The sequence below is a fragment of the Lontra canadensis genome, unplaced genomic scaffold (genome assembly GCF_010015895.1).
Source record: "Lontra canadensis isolate GAN:19392208 unplaced genomic scaffold, GSC_riverotter_1.0 scaffold56, whole genome shotgun sequence".
Taxonomy (NCBI): domain Eukaryota; kingdom Metazoa; phylum Chordata; class Mammalia; order Carnivora; family Mustelidae; genus Lontra; species Lontra canadensis.
Window position 1 is genome coordinate 2077918 of NW_022631050.1, and position 22245 is coordinate 2100162.

The following is a 22245-nucleotide window of genomic DNA, read 5'->3' on the forward strand; positions in this document are numbered from 1 at the left end:
CCCAGCCTTCCCCTAACCCCTCCCACGCCGCCAGCCTGCGGCCGGTTCCGCAACCCAACTCCTACCCTCCTTCCGTCGCTTTCCCTTTTCCCCGCCTCCCTGGCTACCTTCGATTGGTTAAACTGGCTATGCCGCGGCAGGGATGCAGCAGAGACTCGTTCTGATTGGCTAAAGGGTATCCGGGCCTCTCATGATTGGCCGATACGACCAGACAGCAAGTGTGACTGAGCTCCGGGGTGTGTGGACGCCGCTTTGTTGCCTGAGGGGGGTGGCGGTGGAAGTTAAGGGGGTAGGGGGTTAGTGCTTCTCAGGACCCGCACTCGCGGCCGTCGCAGTCACTTCGCCCGGTAGCCTTTAGCGTAGGAGTCGCGCGGACAACAGCCATGAGCGGCGGGGTATACGGGGGAGGTGAGTGAGTGCGGCCGGACGAGAGAGCGCGCCTTTTTAGCGTGTGGGATTTGTAACCGCCGCCCCCAGCCCTCCTCTCCCCGGCGGCCCCTTCCGGTCTCCCCCGCGCAGGACCCCAGCCTCTCCGCCCCATCCCCGCCCCGTGCTCTGCCCGCCCCCGGAGTCCACCCGGCTCGGCGAGAGCCTCGGGCGCCGGGAGTTGCCGCCGACTGCGGTTCCTTCCAGCCTCGGCCCCCGAAGGAGCAGGGTTTTGGGGGTGCGTGCCGGTCTCCGCCTGGGCGGGCACTTCATCCTGAGGGGTCGGGCCCGGAGCCCCGGCTTGAGTGGCCGGGCGTAGGGTCGCATCTTCCCCGGCGTCTCCATAACTCGGTTACATCGGGGCGCGCGCGCGCGTTTAAACTTGGGAGGTCCCAGCAGTGTGTAAGCGTGGACGGAGGGTTTCCGCATCGTCCTGTGGAGGGTAGCGCGAGCTGCGAGAGGTACCACTGATTGGAGGAGTGGCGGCCACTCAGGACGCAGCCTCTTGTCGTTCCGTGCTCTACTGCCTCACACCTTTCAGTAACTTCTGCCTGTTTGCTGACTGTGGGTTCTCCGGAGTTACTTGTGGGAACACCTGTAACCTGTAAAGATGTTGTCCTTGGGTCGGCTGTGGTGTAGTGGAAAGATAAGCACGGTCCTGGGAGTTACACAGACCTGGCTTGTACTTTCAGTCTCACCATTTATGGAGCGCTTTGACGTTCGGCGAGTTACTCAGCCTTTCCCAACTTGAGGCTCCTCATTTTGGGAATGGTAATTCCTACCCAGTGGGGTTGGTTGTGAAGGTTAACACTTGCTACACCAAGTGTGGTCCATGGATCAGCAGTGGCCGCGTCACCTGCAAGCTTTTTAGAAATGCAGTATCTCAAGCCCCACTCGAAATGCACTGAATCAGAGCTTTCATTCTTGCTAGATGGGTAGGAAGCACTGATGTATACGGGATTCTGGTTTTTGCTGTGTTTGAGGAGTTTAGAAAACAAGACAAATCTAGAGCGTTGCTTTTGTTATTGTGTCTATTAAGCTTATTGTTTCTGAAGAGGATGACGTTTTACAGGTAAGGGATAGAAATGAGGTTTTCAAAGTTCTTAGTAGTTTTTGAAATGTAGCTTGAGTTTCTTTTCGATAGTATGCTGATCCTCATCCTTTTCTTCCCCGTTTATGTTCTTGGTTTTGATTTCTCAAATGTGAGAGTCAGTAGTTTCCCATTTTTGCTTTGGAGAAAGCCCGATGGGTCTTCATGATTTACTTCTTTCCCATCTGAAGATGGCATCCTGACCAAAAAACTGGGTGTTTATGCCTTTGCCTCTTGGAGGCTGTTGACTTTGTTTTGACCTTTAGGTTCACTGATCCAAAGACCTAGAAGCTGTTCATGAGTTTTTCCTTAGAAGGCATTGTTTAATTTGACTGAGGTAAAAATGGATACCAATAAATGCTAGTAGCAAACATTTTTTGAGTGCATACTTTGTACTAAGAGCTCTTCCAGAGACTTTTCATGTGTTGCGTTTAATATGTGCATTAACTCAATCTACAGTAGCCCTAGGAAATGATACTGCTATTCTCATATAATGGAATAAGAAAATAAGGTATAGAAAAGATAAAGTAACTGGCCCAGAGTTACATAACTTCCGAATAAGTGGTGAACAAGAATCTCTGGGATGAAGAAAAAGGCATTTCAATAAAACCCTTTCCTATTTAAAAAAATTTTTTGGTTGTTTCTCCGTAGGTCATTTTTCAGTTATATAGCCACAGCATATTCATGTATGTTTTAGGTCTTCAGAATAAACGTCCTCTGTCTTACTGGCTTATGGAGAGGAATATGTCTTAAAGCCTATTTCATATATAAAATACTTCAAACTCACAAAAATAAGTGTATGATTTTGTGTTTCAGTTACTCGGGTATGGCTGGTATTTGTAGTAGGTCACCTTTTCCGAAGGGTGTACTGTGAAAAGAAACCAAACCTCCCACCCAGGTTTTGTATAATTAACTTAGTAACCTGTATTTTTAAAAAAATATTTTATTCATTTATTTGATAGAGAAATCACAAGTAGGCAGAGAGGCAGGCAGAGAGAGAGGGAGAAGTAGGCTCCCCACTGAGCAGGGAACCTGATGCGGGGCTTGATCCTAGGACCCTGAGATCATGACCTGAGCTGAAGGCAGAGGCTTAATCAACTGAGCCACCCAGGCCCCCCAGTAGTCTGTATTTTTAACTTGCTTGCTTATTTAAAAGATCTTAGCAGTTTAAATATTAAAACTTACAGCTATCTTATTCTAATAATGATTTCTGACTAGATCTGACATTGATTGGGGATAATGCATAATTCATACTTTGGAAAAAATATGGAAATGGAGATTTCCATACTTTCTAACTGATTTCTGGGCCTACTCATTGCTCCTGTGACCATTTTTCATGGTTCTTCTTTTCTTCAAACTCGCATTATAAAAATAAGCAGTCCACTCTTGATAAATTGTGTTTCATCATTCCTGCACCCTCTCACTCCCAAATCTCTAATCTTAAAAATTTCTCAAGACCATCATCCCCATGAGTTGGGGCATCCTTTTCCAAACACAGAAACAAAAAATAAATAAAATGTTTTCTTCCAAAGTCATTTGCCTTCAGTATTATATTGGAATGTTTTAAGACCAGGTTAGAAAATTGCCACCATTGGTTCATGTTTTCCCAGAAAAATCACCACACCTCTAAATATGAAAGCCATTTACTCTGTGGAAAAACATCAGTATCCTCAGAGAAGTGAAAACAGTGTTTTTTGAAGCAAAGGGATCCAGCGGATTTTTTTCTGTTAGAAATTGTATTCCGGTTTTTAAATATCCAGACCTCCATGGTTATGGTTTAAGTCCCCTATCTCCCTTTGCCATTCTCCTATTTTGGGTTTGTTGGCACTTAGTTTTTTAACAAAACAAGATACAGGAAATAGATCTATTTCCCATCCTTTGAAAAAGGAAAATAGGCAGATGCAATATTCCAAGAATCAGGAGCGTCACTCAGATTAAAATTCTACTGTCTAGTTTGCCCCCCCACCCAAAAATAGTTTGCCATCTAATTAGGACAGGAGCATAATAGATTTGTTAGATTTTTTCACTTCATTAAAAAAAACAGTTTTTGAGTGCTCATTATGTGCCAGGCAGGTATAGCCTCTACCAAGACACTTAGCCTTATAGGTGAGTCAGTCAAATAGACACCATATTTTATCTGTTTTTAGTTGTATATTGCCCCCCCCCAATTTTAAAGAGCTGAAGTTGGAATATTTCTCTCTCCTTTTGTGGGTTTTTCTACTTTACATATTTAAAATTTAAAATATTTTAATTCCAGTCTAATTAACATGGAACATTTCTTGATGGTTTGGCAGACATGGTTTTTTTTTCTTTGTGATGCATGAAATAATGGTGCATCTTATCATTTATACCATATGATGAGAATTGGGTGACATGATGAGAAAGGGTAACTAATTCAACATAGTGTGTTCAGTAATGACAATATGTAGAAGTTACAAAGGTAGAACAGACAGAAAGTTACTAACTCAGTGTGGGGAAGTCAGAGAACTTCGCAAGAGAGGTTATGGGGATGGTGGAAGAAGAGTAGAGAAGGACTGCATATGCAAAGGTAGCTTAGTGAGCGCACATGGTGGTAATGCTAGTATGTGAGGTGGGATATAGGACTACTGTCAGATTTTGCTAAGCCTTGAATATGAACTCAGTGGAATGATTTGAATTTTATTTTGTAGATGATGGGAAACCACTGAGTGATGCTCTTTTCATTGAAGGATTTATGTACCCATATGTTCAGAGTTACAATTTTGAAAGATAACAGTGCAGCAGATTGATTAGGGATGGAGATGGTGAAGAAATGGGAAACAGTACTTATAGGGAATCATAATAATTCCCTGTTGAGATAAAGTTTGATTCAGGGGGCTCCTGGGTGGCTTAGTTGGTTGAGCATCCAACTCTTGGTTTCTGCTCAGGTCATGATCCTGGGATCGTTCTATCAAGCCCCACCTTGGACTCTTCGCTCTCAGGGAGTCTGCTTGAGATTCTCTCCCTCTCTCTCTGCCCCTCCCCTACGTGTGTGTGTGTGTGTGTGTGTGTCCGTCTGTCGCCCGTGCACTTGCACTCTCAAATTTTTTAAAAGAAGAGCTTGACTCAAGACAGTGGCAATGATAGTAAAGAAGAAGGTAATTGAGAAATATTTAGCAGAAATGTTTTGCAAAACTTGTTGAGGGGTATGAAAAATGTGAAGACATTCACAATTCTCAGTGTTTTGCCTCTGCTGACTAGGCCACAAATTATGATAGCACGGCTGAGACTAGGTTAGGTAGGATGGGGAACAGAAGACAGTGTTTCAGATATGTTGAATTTGAGGTACCAGTGGGACATCAGGAGGAATTGATGTTGTACACTAAGAAGTTTGAGATGCGACCTTTTGGTTCTCTGAGTAGCACCACAGCAGTTGGTAAGAACAAGTGCCTTAGTAAAGGGTCTAGAAGGGGACCCGAGAAGAAAGCAGTTGATCTGTTTTCTAAGAAAAATTGGTATTATGTGAAAGTACCACCTGTGTTCAGTGTTAAGAAGTACGGGAAAAACACTAGGCAAGAGAACTTAATGGAGCCAAAATCGCATCTGAAGGCCTAATTATCATGTTTTTGAAGTGAGCCTTGCTGATCTACAGAATGACAAACTTGCATTTATTTTTATGTTTATTTTTTAAAGATTTATTTGAGAGTGTGTGCGCTTTGTGGGGAGAGTGGTGTAGGGTAGGGCAGAGAGAGTCTTAAGCAGACTTTGCACTCAGCATGGAGCATGGGCGGCATAGGGGGCTTGGGGACTCCACCACAACCTGAGCAGAGACCAAGAGCCTGATGCTTAACCCTCTGCACCATGCAGGTGCCCCTGATGAAGTTGGTTGGATATGAGCCACCAGTCCAAGAATCTGTTTAAAATTTGGACATTTAACGGTAACAAAAAATCTTATTTGTAACATTTTTTTAAAAGTTTGAGATATGGATCTAGATGAAGGTGAGGGCTTGAGAGATTTGAGATGGAATTTTATTTATTTATTTTTTTTTAAAGATTTTATTTATTTATTTGACAGTGAGAGATCACAAGTAGGCAGAGAGGCAGGCAGAGAGAGGAAGGAAAGGAGGCTCCCTGCCGAGCAGAGAGCCTGACGCGGGGTTCAGTCCCAGGCCCCTGAGATCATGACCTGAGCCGAAGGCAGAGGCTTTAACCCACTGAGCCACCCAAGTGCCCCTGTGATCTATTTTAAAACATTATTAAGAAGGGAGTCATAAGTGTCCTGATGTGTCTGTATTTGTTTGCTAGGGCTGCTGTAACAAAGTACCACAGACTGTGTGGCTTAAATAACAGAAATTAATTTTCTCTCTATTCTGGAAGCAAGAAATCTGGTATCAAAGTGTTGGCAGAGTCGTTTTCTTTGGAGGTCTTTCTCCTTGGCTTATAAGCACTCTCTTCTCCCTGTGTCTTCACATGGTCCTTCCTCTGCGTATCTGTATCCAATTGTCCTCTTCATGCCAAAACACCAGTCATAGTGGGTTAGGGGCCATTCTATCTATCTCATTTTAATTTAATTGCCTCTTTAAATTAAGACCTTGATCTCTAAATAGAGTCATGTTCTAAGATAATAGGAGTTAAGACTTCAACATAGGAATTTTAGGGGGAAACAGTTCAGCCCAGAGCTTTGTGAAAGAGGTCCATGATACAGAAAAGGTTAAGAGCCCTGGCGTAGGACAAAAGATTGATCCTTGAGAAAGGTAATCCATTTGTTTAGTTAGGATATTTCTTTAGCTAGTATTCTGATTAGTCAGTGTTAACGTTTATTAATTCATATTCATTGGGTAACTTTACTCTTTGTTCCTGAATGTACAGCTATGGTGATAACAAATGCACCCCTACTTTCAGACAAAATTATTTGGATCAGAGGGTTTTATAGAGAATGGATAATTACTTTGTGAAATGTAGTAAGTGCAGAAACTTCCTTTCAAATTAGAAGTAAAAATAAGTAGCTCTTCAGTTTATTTGAATAAAAATGAGATCATTATTCTGTAAGGACACCATCTCTAAACTACGAATATCTGTATAACCACTGATTTTTCTTTAAAACTTAATTTTTAGTACTTCAGACATACTAAAAATGTGTAAGTTTATGTGTGATAAATAGATGTAGTATTTTACTGTATTTGCCTGAAATATTTTAAGAAGTAGAACGTTATTGATATAGAGCCCCCTCTTCTCCCTCCATAGAAGAAGCCGCAGAACTGAAGTTGTAGGCAACATTCCCAGACCCCATACAGATTTTATGCTTTTACTCAGTTTGTGTGTCCATAATGAATTAAATAGTATCATAATGTGTGTGTGTGTGTGTATTAACTAGCTCTTCAAACTAATCATTTTTTGGAGATTTATCCATATTAATACATGTAGATCTAGACCATTCATTTTACCTGCTGTATAATATTTCATGGTGTGAATAAATTATAGTTTATCTGTCTCCATACTGAGAGACTATTAGATTATTTCTATTTTTTCCTGTGACGAGCAGAGTGATGATGATATTACTGGTAATAGTGGCTACCACCTGCTGTGATTATTATGTGCAGGTACTGTTCCATGTGATTACATGCATTATAGCATTTAACATGTTTAATTATTCGAGCATCCTGTGAGATAGGAACTATTGTTATGCACATTTACATATGAGGAAGTTGAGGCAGAGAAGTTAGAAATCACCCAAGGTCACATAGCTAGTAAACATTCTGAAATGTGTTTCCTTTTGGTATGTGTGCGAGAGTTTCTCTAGAGAAGATAAAAGTGTAATGTATATGCACATTTTAAACTTTAATGCATATGACTGAATTGTACGTTGTGGTCTTACCAGTTTACGGCTTTCATAAGCAAATGTGTAGGAGCTCTTCTTTGCCTACATCTTTGACAACACTTGATCTTATCAGGTGGATTTTGCCAATTTAATGGAGGTAAATAATAGTTCTTTATTCTTTTTAAGGATTGAAAAAAATTCTTACTTGAACAATTAGTGTCTGGAAAACACAACTGTTTTGTTTTTGGAGGCATGCTGTTTTGGGTGAAATATTTTTAAAGTAAAATTAAAGGCTATTCTCTGAATATGAATGTGAAAAAAAAATTACCAGCTTTCTTCCTCAGCATTAAACTTTATTAAAAATCTTTGAAATGTGCGAACTTTGATAACTTCATTTTCATGATTTTTACTTGGTCTGTACAATTACATCTTGAACTCTTATTCTTCGGAGTCCCTCTTTTTCTTGGAGTTTTGCTAAGTTTCTTCTCTAATTGCATGGGATGTAATTTCCCTTAATATCTGAAAAAATGGTACCTAAGTATACTGCATATCTTCCCTTTGCCCCTCCAGATCTACTTTCCACCCATTTACATCCTCTTTGTGCCTGGAAAGGCTGATCTTCATAGACTGCCTCAGTGGGTCTCTTAACCTCTGGTTTGACCCATGATAGGGTAACCATATTTCCTACTCTATGCCTCTTGTCCTGGTAGAACTATAAATAGAGAGCCCTTTTCGCACTCAGAAGTGGCCCAGTTTGGGTGATAAACTGTGAGATCATGTGAGCGGATGGAGAGTTGGGGAGAGAGAGGCTGGCATATTTATTAGCCTGGTTCCATCCCCTCAGGGTTAGCCATGGCTCACTGCATCCCTCAGCTGAAGTCACAGCTCCTTGTCAGGTAGCCCTCCAAACACAACTCTCTCTGGGTTATGGTAACAGTTCTTCTCCATGTTTCTTCAGTTCTAAGGGTGGTATTATTAGTGCTAGGGTACCATACTATCCCTTTTCGTTTTCCTGTATTATCCCCACATCTTTGTAAATAGCCCTTTTGAGAAGTAAGGTCTTGCAAATTACCTAATTTTAGTGTACTGTCTCATTGCTGATTGAACTTATACTGATACAATTATGACTATTTAACTAAATGAATCTTTAAGATGTATTTGAAACTAGGTTCAAGCTAGTAATAATATGAATGTAATACCTGCTTTAATTTGTAATAGAGGTTTCATATGCTTTCTCATTTTAAGCACATTAAGTGCTCTTAATTTTCATATGATACCTGTAGGTTGTCAATGTTAATTATCCTTTCATCTTTTCAGATGAAGTTGGAGCTCTTGTTTTTGATATTGGATCCTACACTGTGAGAGCTGGTTATGCTGGTGAAGACTGTCCCAAAGTAAGTATAGTATTAGTTAATTGGATACGAAAAGTCCATTTATGTAGAATTAAATTCATGCAGAAATTCTGATTCAATTACAGTAAAAGACTTTAGTTGGGAAAAAATGACTGCTTGATAAAAGCAGGTAAAACTTGTATTATCATGTTCTTGACTCTTCCAGGTGGATTTCCCCACAGCTATTGGTATGGTGGTAGAAAGAGATGATGGAAGCACACTGATGGAAATCGACGGCGATAAAGGCAAACAGGGTGGCCCCACCTATTATATAGATACTAATGCCCTGCGTGTTCCCAGGGAGAATACTGAGGCCATTTCACCACTAAAAAATGGGATGGGTACGATCTTTGCTTCTGTGGATTTGATGTATAGAATATACATGCTGTGTTTTAGACATAAAACTTTTAAGTTGACTATCGGGTATTTTATTATTTTTATTCCACAAACTGATGTTCCAGGCACTAAGAATACAAAAAGGCATTGAACATGTTCCTCTTCCTTAAGAGACTCGTAGGGTAGATAGATATAAGTATACAATAAATATACAAATATTTGCATATTTGTATAGTTATGTTTGATAAGCAGTGGGATTAGAAAGGAGGGGTATTTAACTCTGTCATTGGGGGTCAGTGATGGTTTTCATAAAGGAGGTAACTTTTGTATTGGATCTTGATCAATAAATAAGGATTGGCCTGACTGGAAGGCTGGCATATGTAAAGAGGTGGGGCTGTGGAAGAAGCCTACCTGTTTAGAAAGATCATCAGTTAAGTATAGCTGTAACAGTGGATGCATTAGGACCAGTTGCAGGAAAGGTGAGCATGGAGCAGTAATAATAAGGTTTGTAAACCATGCCAAGGCTGTATTAAGCTGGCAGCTCTGAATGGTAACCCCAAAGGAGTTTAAACAGAGGTGTGAAATACTCATACCTGCCAGCTGGAGAGATTCTAAAAGCAGTATGTAGGCTAGATTGGAAGGTGTTAATAGAAACAGGAGGATCAGGTAGGGAGGTGAGAATTCAGATGAAAAGTGAAGAGGGTTGAAATTTTATCACTGATGGTGGAGATCCTGAGGTGGCTTTGAGAGATATCAAAGAGGTAAAAAGAGATGAGTTGAAAAAGTTTCTTCAATTTTTGGTTGGGGTGATTGGGTACCATTCGTTGAAGTAGGATAGAATGGGAAGGAGCAAGTTTTACGGTCTTAATAGACAAGTATATTACATGAGATCACTTTTAGGTTCAGTTATTCACAAGGACTCACAGGACCCAGCATATAGTTGTATTCATGGCTAAGATTTATTTCACTGAGAGGATACAAAGCAAAATAGATAGGGAAAAAGGACATCAAGTGAAGTCCAGAGGAAACCAGTGCAAACTTCTCAGTCTTCTCACAGTGGAGTCAGGCAGGATGTACTTAATTCCTCTAGTGATGAGATGTAACATGTGTGTTGTCTACCAGAGGAGCTCATTGGAGACGATTTTTACTGTGGTGGTCACATAGAGACCCTGTGCCTTGCATGTACTAAAATCCAAGGCTCCCAGAGGGAAAGAAGGTGTTCAGCATAAACCACGTTGTACAAACAGTTTAGGCACAGTGAACTACTCTTATTATTTAGGGGAAATTTTATATCAGTGTAGGGAACTGGTTGTCAGTCATGTTCCCAGATACCAGCTGGGGTCAGCCTTGCAAACAGGTGTTTTTATGTACAGAGTGTAAATGAGTTTGTTATTGCGTTCAAAGTATTTGAATATAGGTGCTGTTAGAGCAAGTGGGTGAGGAAAATTTTAAGACATGGAGTTGCATTATATTAGCCAGAAAGAATGTGAAATTTGAGACATGGATTGAGGATGGGGTTCCTTGTCAGAGCTTGTTCTGTATTTAACAGAAGAGAAGAAAAGGTGCTCCTGAAGGAGGAATAGTTAGGGATGTAGGAGAATTAATATTCAGCAGAAGGCCAAGGGAAGAACAAGTTCTGGAAGCATGGAAGTGATTAATTCTCATTGTTCTCAGCTGTGACATTGAGATTTACACTAAGAAGGGGAGAGAAAAGTTAGAATGACTAACAAAGTTCATTTACCAAAACAAACAAAGTCCTCCTACACCTGTGGGAGTATGTTGTATAAGTCATGACATTCTTCTTTGGACAGTGGCAAAACAAGTTTTTAAACTGTTGAGCAGTCAGTAGTATCAGATAATGTTAAAAGAGGTCAAGTGATAGTACAAATGGGAAGTTTCCTCTGGAATTGTCCGTTAGAAGGTCATTAGTGATGCAAGTAGTTTTGATGGAACATTTAGGTGAAAGCCAAATTAAGGCATATTAAATTCCCTGAGGGTTCTTTTTTTGTATCTTTTAATGTTTTTTCAAGTAGATTGTAAGCTTTTTGAATATCAGATCTAGATCATACCATTCTTTTGTATGTTCTCTTACCATTTAAATTGCATACTATGCCTCTAGTAAGTACTTACTGAGTAATATTTGTTTTGGTATTTTAGGTCTGTTAGATACACTAATTACATTTGGGACAGGTCTACAGATTGTGATACTGTGGGGGCTGAAGGAAACAAAAAGTTTCCATATTCACAGAAAACAAAGATTATGCCTATATAAATAAATACTGTATTGTGGTTCTAATTTTAGTATATGAGCTGCCGAAGTGAGCACTAAAGTCCTATATTATGAAGTAAATCTGTGAAATAAGTAGGTTCTGTTGTTAATGCTAAACTGTAGAAACAGTCTCTTAAAAGATTCTGTATTCATCTTCAACTAAGCATTGCTTTCAGGGTGTTAATCTTATATTGTAGTTGAAGACTGGGATAGTTTCCAGGCTATTTTGGATCATACCTACAAAATGCATGTCAAATCAGAAGCCAGCCTGCATCCTGTTCTCATGTCAGAAGCACCGGTAAGACAGACTTTGTTTTCTGAGTTTCTGTAGTTGTTGTTCTTTAAACTCATTTGAAGAATGTTTTCTTTTTCTTTAAAAAGACATAGAAGTTCATATTTTGAATTTTGAAAATTAGGGAAAGGGGGATTAATTTTTACATACTATTATAATTTTTATTATTTCAATAAGTAAAATATTCAAAGAACAATAACAAAGCACCCTAAATGGGGTTTGGTCCCCCCTCCCCACCAGGGATTTTTGTTGTTGTTGTTTTTATTGTGCTGTGTTGGTCACCGTACAGTACATCATTAGTTTTTGATGTAGTGTTCCATGATTCATTGTTTGCGTATAATACCCAGTGCTCCATGCAGTCTGTGCCCTCCTTATTTTCCAGGGATTTATTTAACATTTGATTTCCTTGGGCTGCTTCCCTTTGGGTTTATGAATTACCCCTGTGCCCCAGAGGCAGGGTGTATCTGCTTGTATACTCTGCTCTCCAAGTGAGAAGTCCAATGTGGAACTAGGGCTGGAAATGACCAGACTGAAGTCTCTTGTGAAATAAATTTGGTACAGAGTCCAAAGAGCCTAGCAGGCTAGCTAACAATCATAAATTATTAACATTTTGTTACTGTTTTTAACCTAGTTTCGTTTAGGAGTACCAGCTCTAAGTAGGAAGATTTGGTGGTTTAAAATTACTAGATTCACTCTTAAGATTTAATAATACTTTATAAGAATCATGATTTTCTTGTACTTTGAAAAGTCTGTATAACTTGTAGAATTCATAGAAACAGACAATTTTACTTTTTGTTAAATGGTAAATTTTAATTTATTTTTACTAAATTTATTTACAAACAAAAAAATATATATTCTTATGAGGATTATTTTCTGTGGTACTCTGTTTTATTTTTAATATTTATATCTTTGTTAATATAGTGCTACATTGAATCTTGAAATCAACTTTTTAGTTTTTAAACAGTAAATAACTTGCATTTCTTTTTCTTCTCTTCTCAAGTGGAATACTAGAGCAAAGAGAGAGAAACTGACAGAATTAATGTTTGAACACTACAATATCCCTGCATTCTTCCTTTGCAAAACTGCAGTTTTGACAGCGTATCCTTTAAAGAGTAATACTCAGCTTTTCTTTCAAAGTAAATGTGGTGCCCTTAAAGAGAATGCCCCCAGCAGGAAGACATGAGCCAGTTCTTGCTTGTTCAAAAGTTTGGGTTTTTTTCCTCTCTCCTTAATTTTTGGCTGTCTTTTAGTATTTCTTATTGGAATAGATATGCCAGAAGTTATTAGAGGGAAATAAGAAAGAAATGCTCAAATCCTACTTGTTATCAAGGTTTTTAAAACATTTGTTTTTAGAAGGGGAATGTGAATAGAGGGTAGTGTTTAAGCCAGTTGGATTAAACAAGTTCAAAAAGATTGCCATTTTCTTTCTCTTCTCCCATTACCATAGAAAAGTGGAAATTAGCTGTAAGTTCACTTAAGATTTTATCATCAATTTAAAAAAAAATCACCAAATATTTATTGTAGACATGTTAAGGGACAGACCGGGAAATATTATGTCCTTATCACAAAGAATTTGTAATGTAATATTCTTGTTAAAAGGTAAGTAATAGGTTTATATAGTATTTTAAGGGATGCCTGGGTGGCTCAGTTGGTAAAGTGTCTGCCTTCAGCTTGGGTCATGATGGCAGGATCCTGGGATCAAGTCCCTGGGTAGGTTGCTTGCTCAGCAGCTCCCTGAGCTGCCTGCCACTCCCCCTCTTTGTGCACATGTGCTCTCGCTCTCTTACAAATAAATAAAATCTTAAAAAAAAGTACTTCAAAATAACTGGCAAAAGTCATGAAGAAGTACATATTAATTTGAATTTTTTGTATAATAATGGTGGAAGTTCATCAGAGGAAAATAATAGCCTGACAAATCTTTATGAAGATATTTGAAGGGGTTCCTGGGTGGCTCAGTCAGTTAAGTATCTGCCTTTGGCTCAGGTCCTGACCTCAGGGTCCTGGCATTGAGCCTTAAGTCAAGTTTCCTGCTCTGTGGGGAGTCTGCCTGCTGCTCTGCCTGCTTGTGCTCCCTCTCCCTCCCTGTCAAATAAATAAATAAAAATCTTAAAAAAAAAATCTTTATAAAGAAAATAGAATTTATTTGTGTGATGTGGGGGAAGGAGCCCTATATTTAGGGTTTAAGGTGACATGCTTACAGACTGCGTGATTTTGAATTAAGTACTTAAAACCTAGCTTTACTTTTTACTCACTTATGCTGTATACCTCCCTGGATTGCTGTAATATTCAAGTAAATTTTACATATATATGAGAATCACTGTGGTAATCTAACGTTGTCTGTAATGGTGTGTTTTGGAGATGATTTTAGCAAAAGTGTGGAGGGAGGAAGTCTAAGTGTTCTTTCCAGTGACTTAGTTTATAGTTGAATTTCTGTTAGACTTCAGAAGGAGTTGTGGAAATAGGTTTGGGTCAAACTGTACATACCTTGCCTGTCAGATTTTAAAAATTTGAACTTTAGACTCTAGTGTACCATTGCAGGTTTTTGAGTAGAACATAGAGAATGCTAGCTAGCACTGTGTGCATTATCTCACTTAATACTCATAATAACTCTCTCAGGAATGTGGCCGAAGTAAGCAAACTAGTTCAAGTCCATAGTTTGAAAGTGGCTTTACTGAATTTGAACTTAGGTCTGTTTGGCTGCTTCCTTGCAAGGAGTATGTAAACAGAATCAGGCATTGTATATTTTTTAACCTTTTATTATGGAAAATTTCTAATACAGAAGAATATAGAATGTCATATTGAACCTCCATGTGCCTATCGCACAGTTCAGTTCTCAAAACATAGCTAACTTGTAGTAGTTAAAACCCTTCCCTCTCCCCCTCGCACTATGATTTTGAAGTAAATGCCAGATTTGATATAATTTTATCCATAGAAACTTTAGCATGTGTCTCTAAAAGATTTTACCATGTGTCTTAAGACAAAAAAAGGAAGTAATCACAACTTTTTAAAAAAACAGTATAATGTAGGGGCACCTGGGTGGCTCAGTGGGTTAAAACCTCTGCCTTCAACTCAGGTCATGACCTAAGAGTCCTGGGATCGAGCCCTGCATCGGGCTCTCTGCTCAGCAGGGATCCTGCTTCCCACCCCTCCTGCCTGCTTCTCTGCCTACTTGTGTTCTCTCTCTCTGTCAAATAAATCAATAAAATCTTTAAAAATCAAAACAAAACAGTGTGGTGTATATAAGTCAGGACCTGAACAAGGTCATACATTGTATTTCTTTGGCATGTCTCTTAGGTCTCTTTTAATCTGTAGGTTCTACTCCCCTGACCCTTTTTTTCCCTTGTAATTTGTCTGTTAAGGAAGTAGATTCTCATGTAGAATTTCCTACATTTCTGGATTTAGATGATTGGTGTCCTTTTACTATGTTCTTCCAGCCAGTGGATCTCAACCTTTTACATCCAGAACTTTTACTTAGTGGTAGATTGTATTTGGTGGTGTTTACCATATTGGAAATTAAAATAGAAACCAAAAAAATTAGATTTCTTAGTCCAAGTAAATTAGTAATAAGTCATAATATAAAATATCTTAATGAAAATCAACTGATTTCTAAAACCAAAAAAGTTGAGAAGAGTGGAATTATTTTACATCTTTTCAAATCTCTTTAACATCAGGATTAATAACAGATGTTGGATTCTCATATCTGTCTTTTGCGTTCAGTCTGTTCTCTATCATACATGACGTGGTCTCTGGAAAAGTCTCATATACACTCATGAGAGAATGACAGTGAAAAGGGCAAATAACATCTTAGTATTATTCTAAAAATTGTTTTGACCTCAAAGATTATGTATGGCTTTAGGACTCCTTTACACTTTAAAGAATTTCTGAGGACTATAAAGATTTTGTTTATGTGGGTTGTATGTCAGGATTATTGTGAGAAATTAAAACTAAGAATTGTTCTGGGGCTCCTGGGTGGCTCAATGGGTTAAAGCCTCTGCCTTTGGCTCAGATCATGATCCCAGGGTCCTGGGATCGAGCTCCCTGCACCCCCTGCCCCCCCCTCTCTGCCTACTTGTGATCTCTGTCTGTCAAATAAATAAATAAAAATCTTAAAAAAAAATGTTAGATTAAAAGAAAAAAAAAAACTAAGAATTGTTCTGTTTTTTAAAACATTTTTATTTGTGAGAATGAGCATATGTGTGAGGTGGGGGAGTGGCAGGGGGAGTGGGAAAAGCAAATTCCCAGCTGAGCTCCGAGCCTGATGTGTGTGGGGCTCTATCTTATGAACCCCAGATCATGACCTTAGCAAAAACCAAGAGTCAGATGCTCAACTGACTGAGCCACCCAGGCACCACAACTGGAAAATTATTTTAGCATTTATTTATTAACTTAAAAATGACCCAAAAAGACCCATTTAGGTTAACATAAATAACATTTTAAGAAAAAATATATTTTCCAAAACAAAAATATTAGAAGGGTAGCATTATTTTATCTGATTTAATTGATAGCTGGATTCTCATATCTGCCAAGCTCAGGCTCTGCCCTCTTGACCCCTCAAGCTAGTAAAGAGGGCCTTCTGTCCAAGCTGCACACTGTTGGAGAATGCAGTTAGCTAAAAATGTAGAAAAATCACAGAACTCCTAGGTGCTGCTCTTTGAAGAGTGGATTACTCTTTGTTCTCTCTGTTTTTGTTGGGCCCCCTGAAGTTCTGCCCCTGAAGAGTAGCAGTCAGTCAGAGATGTGGGTACGTTTTATACTCTGATTTTGGGTTTGATCCCTTCTGTAATTCTCTGACTTCTAGGGTTTCTACCTTACCTGTCCAGCTTTTTTTCTGGCCCTGAATTCCTTTCTCTGTTCATTCAAGGTGGTAAACTTGCAGTTTTCCACCATTGCTTTCCCAATTGTAGCTGTGGAGCTGGGGAACACTTTCAGGCAAGGAAGCTACAAACTTCAACTTCTTACCCCTTCCAGTTGCAGTTTTATGAGAATAAATTTTGGCTGAATTTTGACTGCATTTAAACACTTTCCAGTATCTTAAAATGGTCATCTAAGATAATTTGTCCAGATTTTGTTATTTATAGGAAGATCCTTGTACCTTTATGCCACTTTTTAGTTTGGTATTACTGCATCTGTTGTTTTCTACTAACAGAGCATCAAATTAATGTTTGTGTATATAGTTGACCAGAGGTCAATAGAGTACCAGAATTAGCAAAGATAAATCACCAACCTGTCTTTCTGGCCATTGATCCTCACTGATTCTGATCATTCTTACGCATTCCTTGGTTTTCTGCCCTTGGCCCTTTATTTCTCTTGACATGCTCTTTCTGGTTTAAATTATCCATTTCCTTGACTTCAGATACCAGTTCTACACTAACAAGTTCCAAATACATATCTGTTTTGTATCCCAGATCTTTCTTGTGAGCCCCAGGCCGACATCCACCTGCCCTACTAGAACTTTTTGTATTAATTATCTGTTGAAGCACTTTAAATTATGTCCAGAACTGAATTAATCTTCTCTCCCCTCAAATTTATTCCTTCTCTTTCTTTATATCTTCTTACTCCCAGTTGCCCAGACTGGAAATCTTTCTCTTTCTCTCTCTCTTTTTTTTTTTTTTTTTAAAGATTTTATTTATTATTTGTCAAGAGAGAGAACACAAACATGGGGAGCATCAGGCAGAGCAGACAGAGGAAGAAGCGGGCTCCCCCCTGAGCAAGGACCCAGATGCGGGACTCCATCCCTGGACGCTGGGATCATGACCTGAGTCAAAAACATCCGCTTATTTGACTGAGCCACCCAGGCATCCCAAAATCTTTCTCTCTAACCCTTCAAATTTAGTTAGTCATCAAGACCTGTGTTTTTTCTTCCCCATGACCTCTCAGATCCATTGATTTCTCTCTCTCCACTGCCATTGCTTTTGGTGCAAGCTATTTCTGGGATTACTGCAACCCTTCCTCTTACCTTGCCCACTCTTCTCACTGCCCCTCTAATAATCTTTAATTGCCAGGCTGCTTTAAGCTAGAATCATCTTCCACATTCTTGCAGGCTCTGCTGAACTACTTTGCACCCTGGCTTCATCGTATCCTCTTGCCGCTTGCCTTTTCCACATATTCCTATATCTTCCCTGTGTTTTCCTTGCTAGCTTACATTTGGATTTCCCCAGGGTTGGTTAGGTGGTCTCTCCATTATACCCCCAGTGCACCCCAAGCTGTTCTTTTCACAGCATTACTGATCTCTACTAAACAGGATATTCAGGACAGAGTTCATTTCGGAGCACCTTCTTGTGCCTTCTGGGCTTGGGAATGCCAGGACCAGACTAACTATGGTTCCTTACTCAGTACCAGACTTAACACTAGGCATATAATAGGTGCTCAGTAAATATTTGATGACCAAGTGAATGGCCCTGCTCCTGCGTGTTGGTGTACGAGGCTGACGTGACACAGGCCCTCTGCAGCATAGAGCTGTGGAAGATGGGATCTGCCAATATTTGTTGGCTGTTGAATCCACCTGGAATAGCTTTCCCATTGAGTTGTGGGAACTGCCACTCAGCTGCCACACTGCTACAATGGTTTTTCTTTAACCTGTGTGGAGAACAGTTTTAGTTCCTAGCTCAAATGCCAAAGCCTCCTACCGTTTTACTGAATTTCTGTAGATTTTGTTAAATATAAGTTCTTTCATCTGTCTCCAGAGACATTGAATGGTTGTGCTAATTTTGACCAGTTCAATAGGTGTCTCTCTGGGATAAAGGTTTCCCTGGCTTCCTCTCACTATCATTTTGGAAGTCTGCCTGATGTCATTTCTCTTTAAGCCAGATATTTGACACTAGTTTTCTTCCCTGGATTAACTTCAACACATTTTAAGCCATAATATACATGTTTAAGAATGCCTTAACAAAACTTTCCCTTTACAATAAGCATTTACAATTAAACATATTTTAGGAGCCTTGATATTTTCTTTTCCTTAATGCTTTAAACTAGATTTGCTAATGGTCGTTCTACTGGGCTTATTTTGGACAGTGGAGCCACTCATACCACTGCAATTCCAGTTCACGATGGCTATGTTCTTCAGCAGGGTAAGTGGATTTAATGTGGGTATGCTGAGATGATGTTAGCTGTCATGAAGACGTGGATAACAGAGCAGTGAGTTGGACTATCAAGTCATATCAGTGTCCAAAAAATGTGTCTTTGTTAAGAGTTTTTTAAAAATCTTTATAATATGTATTTAAAACTGATGCATGGCTTCATTCATGCTTAAAGGGTTGGTTCAGTTAATTCTACTTGAAAAAATTATTCATATATAAATACACAGAAGAATTTGTCCCAAGGAGCTTGGATTTACTACTGTCTTAGCCTTGTTTAATCTGTTTTCATAGGCATTGTGAAATCCCCTCTTGCTGGAGACTTCATTACTATGCAATGCAGAGAACTCTTCCAAGAAATGAATATAGAACTGATTCCTCCGTATATGATTGCATCAAAAGTAAGGGATGCTTGAATTTTCTCTTTGGAATTTATCTCTAACTCCCTACCTCCTATGTTGTGAATGAACTCTAGCACATGTTCTTGGTACTCAGGAAGCTGTTCGTGAAGGATCTCCAGCAAACTGGAAAAGAAAAGAGAAGTTGCCACAGGTTACAAGGTCTTGGCACAATTATATGTGTAATGTAAGTACCCTTATTCTCTTTTTAAAACTATTGTAGGCTATAAGTTTTTGATAGAATAGTTTTTGAGCAGTTTGTATATATTAAGTATTTAGAAAAATATTTTATATTTTTTCAAGATTTTATTTGAGAGAGAGAGACAGCAGGAGTGGGGGTAGGGGCAGAGGAAGAGGGAGAAGCAGGCTCCCTGATGAGTGCAGGGCCCAATGCGGGGCTCACTCCCAGGACCCTGGGATCATGACCTGAGCCGAAGTTGGATGCTTAACTGACTGAACCACCCAGGCACCCTGAGCACTTTATAGTTTTAATGGTACTTTACAAACAAAAATAATAGCTTATTTTGAGAGGGAAGGGGTGCTTTTCATATTTGTCAAACAAATTATCTCAACAAACTACTATATTCATTTGGATTACATTAAGACCTGAAGGAACTTTGGTTTTGGAGTAAAAACAAATATTATGCTATTCTATATCTTTTTTAATCTAAGATAATTGTTTCAGTCTGTAGAGAACTGAGTATGGCTCAGTAATGTTCTCTTATTTAACATCAGTCAGCCATATTAAAAAAACGTGTCATTATTCTAGTAAGGAGCCAGTAAGATTCTCTTTACCAAAAATCCCTCTCTGAACATATAACTTAAAGGAAGAGAGGTTAGTAAAACCTCTCACACCATAGACGTATATTCATTCCTAACATAAAATGATACGAAAGTAATAATTTAATATGCCAGGGATGTCTCCTCTCTGATACTTTTTGTACCTAACGATAAAGATTTCTGTGGGTGTTCAGTAGAAGGGAACATTGTGGAGACGATTAACAATTTTGCGTAGATATTAGATTTTTCCTTAGCAGCCTAGAGGTTGTATGTATTTTGTAGCAAAATTTTAAAATGTTTTACACTACGTGCAGTCATTAGAAATTATATCAGATGCCACATATGGGCACGTGTGTACTTATTCAGATAACGAAATCTTGCTTCTAAGTCTAGGCTTATTTTTAAGGAAAAAACAGTGTTCTGAAACCAGTTTTGTTATGCAGAACAGGTTCCTAATTGTTTTTATTTCATCATTTTTCCATAATTATTTTTTTTAAATTATTGTTAATTTAAATGTGGTATAATATAGTTTATATATTAACTATATAGTTATATATATAACTATATATAGCTTATATATATAGTTATATAGTTTATAATGCAAATGTTTAGAATTGGGTTTCTTGATACTCTTGAGTCTTTGCTGGATAGACTTATACCCCTGAAATGACTTTGCCATCCAGGATCATGGTCCGGTTTCATTAAGAAAAGTATTTTAAATACAATATTACAAAAGTATAGATTGCAGAGACAAATCTCCATAACCTTGTTTCTTAAAAACTTTTTTTTTTAATCCATAGTGTGTTATCCAGGACTTTCAAGCTTCAGTACTTCAAGTATCAGATTCAACTTACGATGAACAGTATGTTTTCTTATCTACAAGATTTATAATAGCTCATTAAAACCTTCATCTTAATCTTCTAAACACTGAATACTTCATAAATGAGGAAAGAAATTGATTTGTTTAGTTAAAGAATTGCAGAATATGCATAACTGGTCTAAAGGTAAAAAGTTATATTAAGAAACACTGACTAACATAAAAGAAAGATACTCTCACTCTGCTTTCTTCCAAGTTGATAATTTCTTAGTTTATAATTTTGGGCAGGATTTTTTTTTTCTTTTGTTTAATGTTTACTATGTTTTCAGAGTAGCTGCACAGATGCCAACTGTTCATTATGAATTCCCCAATGGGTACAATTGTGACTTTGGAGCAGAACGGTTAAAGATTCCTGAAGGATTATTTGACCCTTCCAATGTAAAGGTATGAAAGCTTTTTTCATAATTAGCTTGGCTTGTCCCATATACGTGAAGATCTTGTTTAATTATAAAACCTAAATAAGACTGACTAGATATTTTTGGGTATGTTGTTTGAAGTTCTTCTGTTGACTACTCATTTTTGTTTTATTGTAGGGCTTATCAGGAAATACAATGTTGGGAGTCAGTCACGTTGTCACTACAAGTGTTGGAATGTGTGATATTGATATCAGACCAGTAAGTGTCAGCCTTCTGCTTATGGTATAAAAGTATTTTTTAGGTTAAGGAAGTACCCCCTAGTTCAGTATTTAAGTTGTCAACATTGGCCATTGACTTTGAAATCCATTTTAGAATATGTAAAATTGTGAAATACTAGAAAAGGAAAAATGCAAAACTCTAGAGCTGTGGTGTCCAGTGTGGAAGCTACCAGCCACATGTGACAATTTAAATTAAAATAAGTAAAAATTTAAAATTCCGTTTTTTAGTTGCATTAGCCACATTGTAAATATAACTAATGGCTACGTTTGACAGTGCAGATAGGGAACGTTCCTGTCATTACTGAAAGTTCTTTTGTTCTACTGACTGAGCCAGCCAGGTGCCCCTTGAAAGTTCTTTTGGACATTGCTCTTCTAGAGATTTCCTAAAATGTGACAAACCAAAATATATATTATTGGTGAATTTTCTTACATAATTTTGCTACTTTTATTGTTCAGGAAGGTATGGGTTTAAAGTATGTAACTCTTACATGGAGTTTAGTTTAGAATGAACCTTCATATTTTTAGTGCTTTGCCAAGTTTTAAATAATAACTATATATTATATATATACTAATTATGAGATTGATTATATCTTATTTAAATCCTAGATTCAGGAGTGCCTGGGTGGCTCAGTCAGTTACATGGCTGCCTTCAGCTTAGCAGGAGTCTGCTGCTCCTTCTGCCTTGCCCCACCCCCTGCTCATGCTCGCTCATGTGCTCTCCCTCTCAAATAAATAAATAAAATCTTAAAAACAAAACAAAACAAAACACAAAACCCCTAGATTCAGTTTGTAGCCTACATACTGCCTTAAAAATTGTTTGAGTTAACTCATTTGCTTAGAGCATAGTGCTGATAGCTAGGGATGTACAAAAAACATGTTCAAAAGAGACTTTTGGGTGGCTAT

General features: G+C 38.5%; 1 protein-coding gene across 1 annotated transcript in view; it reads left to right on the forward strand.

The window, feature by feature from the left end:
- Positions 1–206: 206 nt before the first annotated feature.
- ACTL6A (actin like 6A) overlaps positions 207–22245 on the forward strand; it is a 28628-nt gene continuing 6589 nt past the window's right edge. The window contains exons 1-11 of the mRNA XM_032875400.1: positions 207–408; positions 8610–8686; positions 8850–9024; positions 11486–11586; positions 12581–12678; positions 18553–18647; positions 18948–19054; positions 19149–19238; positions 20632–20693; positions 20978–21092; positions 21242–21322. Of these exons, the coding sequence (XP_032731291.1) occupies positions 384–408; positions 8610–8686; positions 8850–9024; positions 11486–11586; positions 12581–12678; positions 18553–18647; positions 18948–19054; positions 19149–19238; positions 20632–20693; positions 20978–21092; positions 21242–21322 (1026 nt within the window). The 5' untranslated portion in view covers positions 207–383. The remainder of the gene's footprint in view (positions 409–8609; positions 8687–8849; positions 9025–11485; positions 11587–12580; positions 12679–18552; positions 18648–18947; positions 19055–19148; positions 19239–20631; positions 20694–20977; positions 21093–21241; positions 21323–22245) is intronic.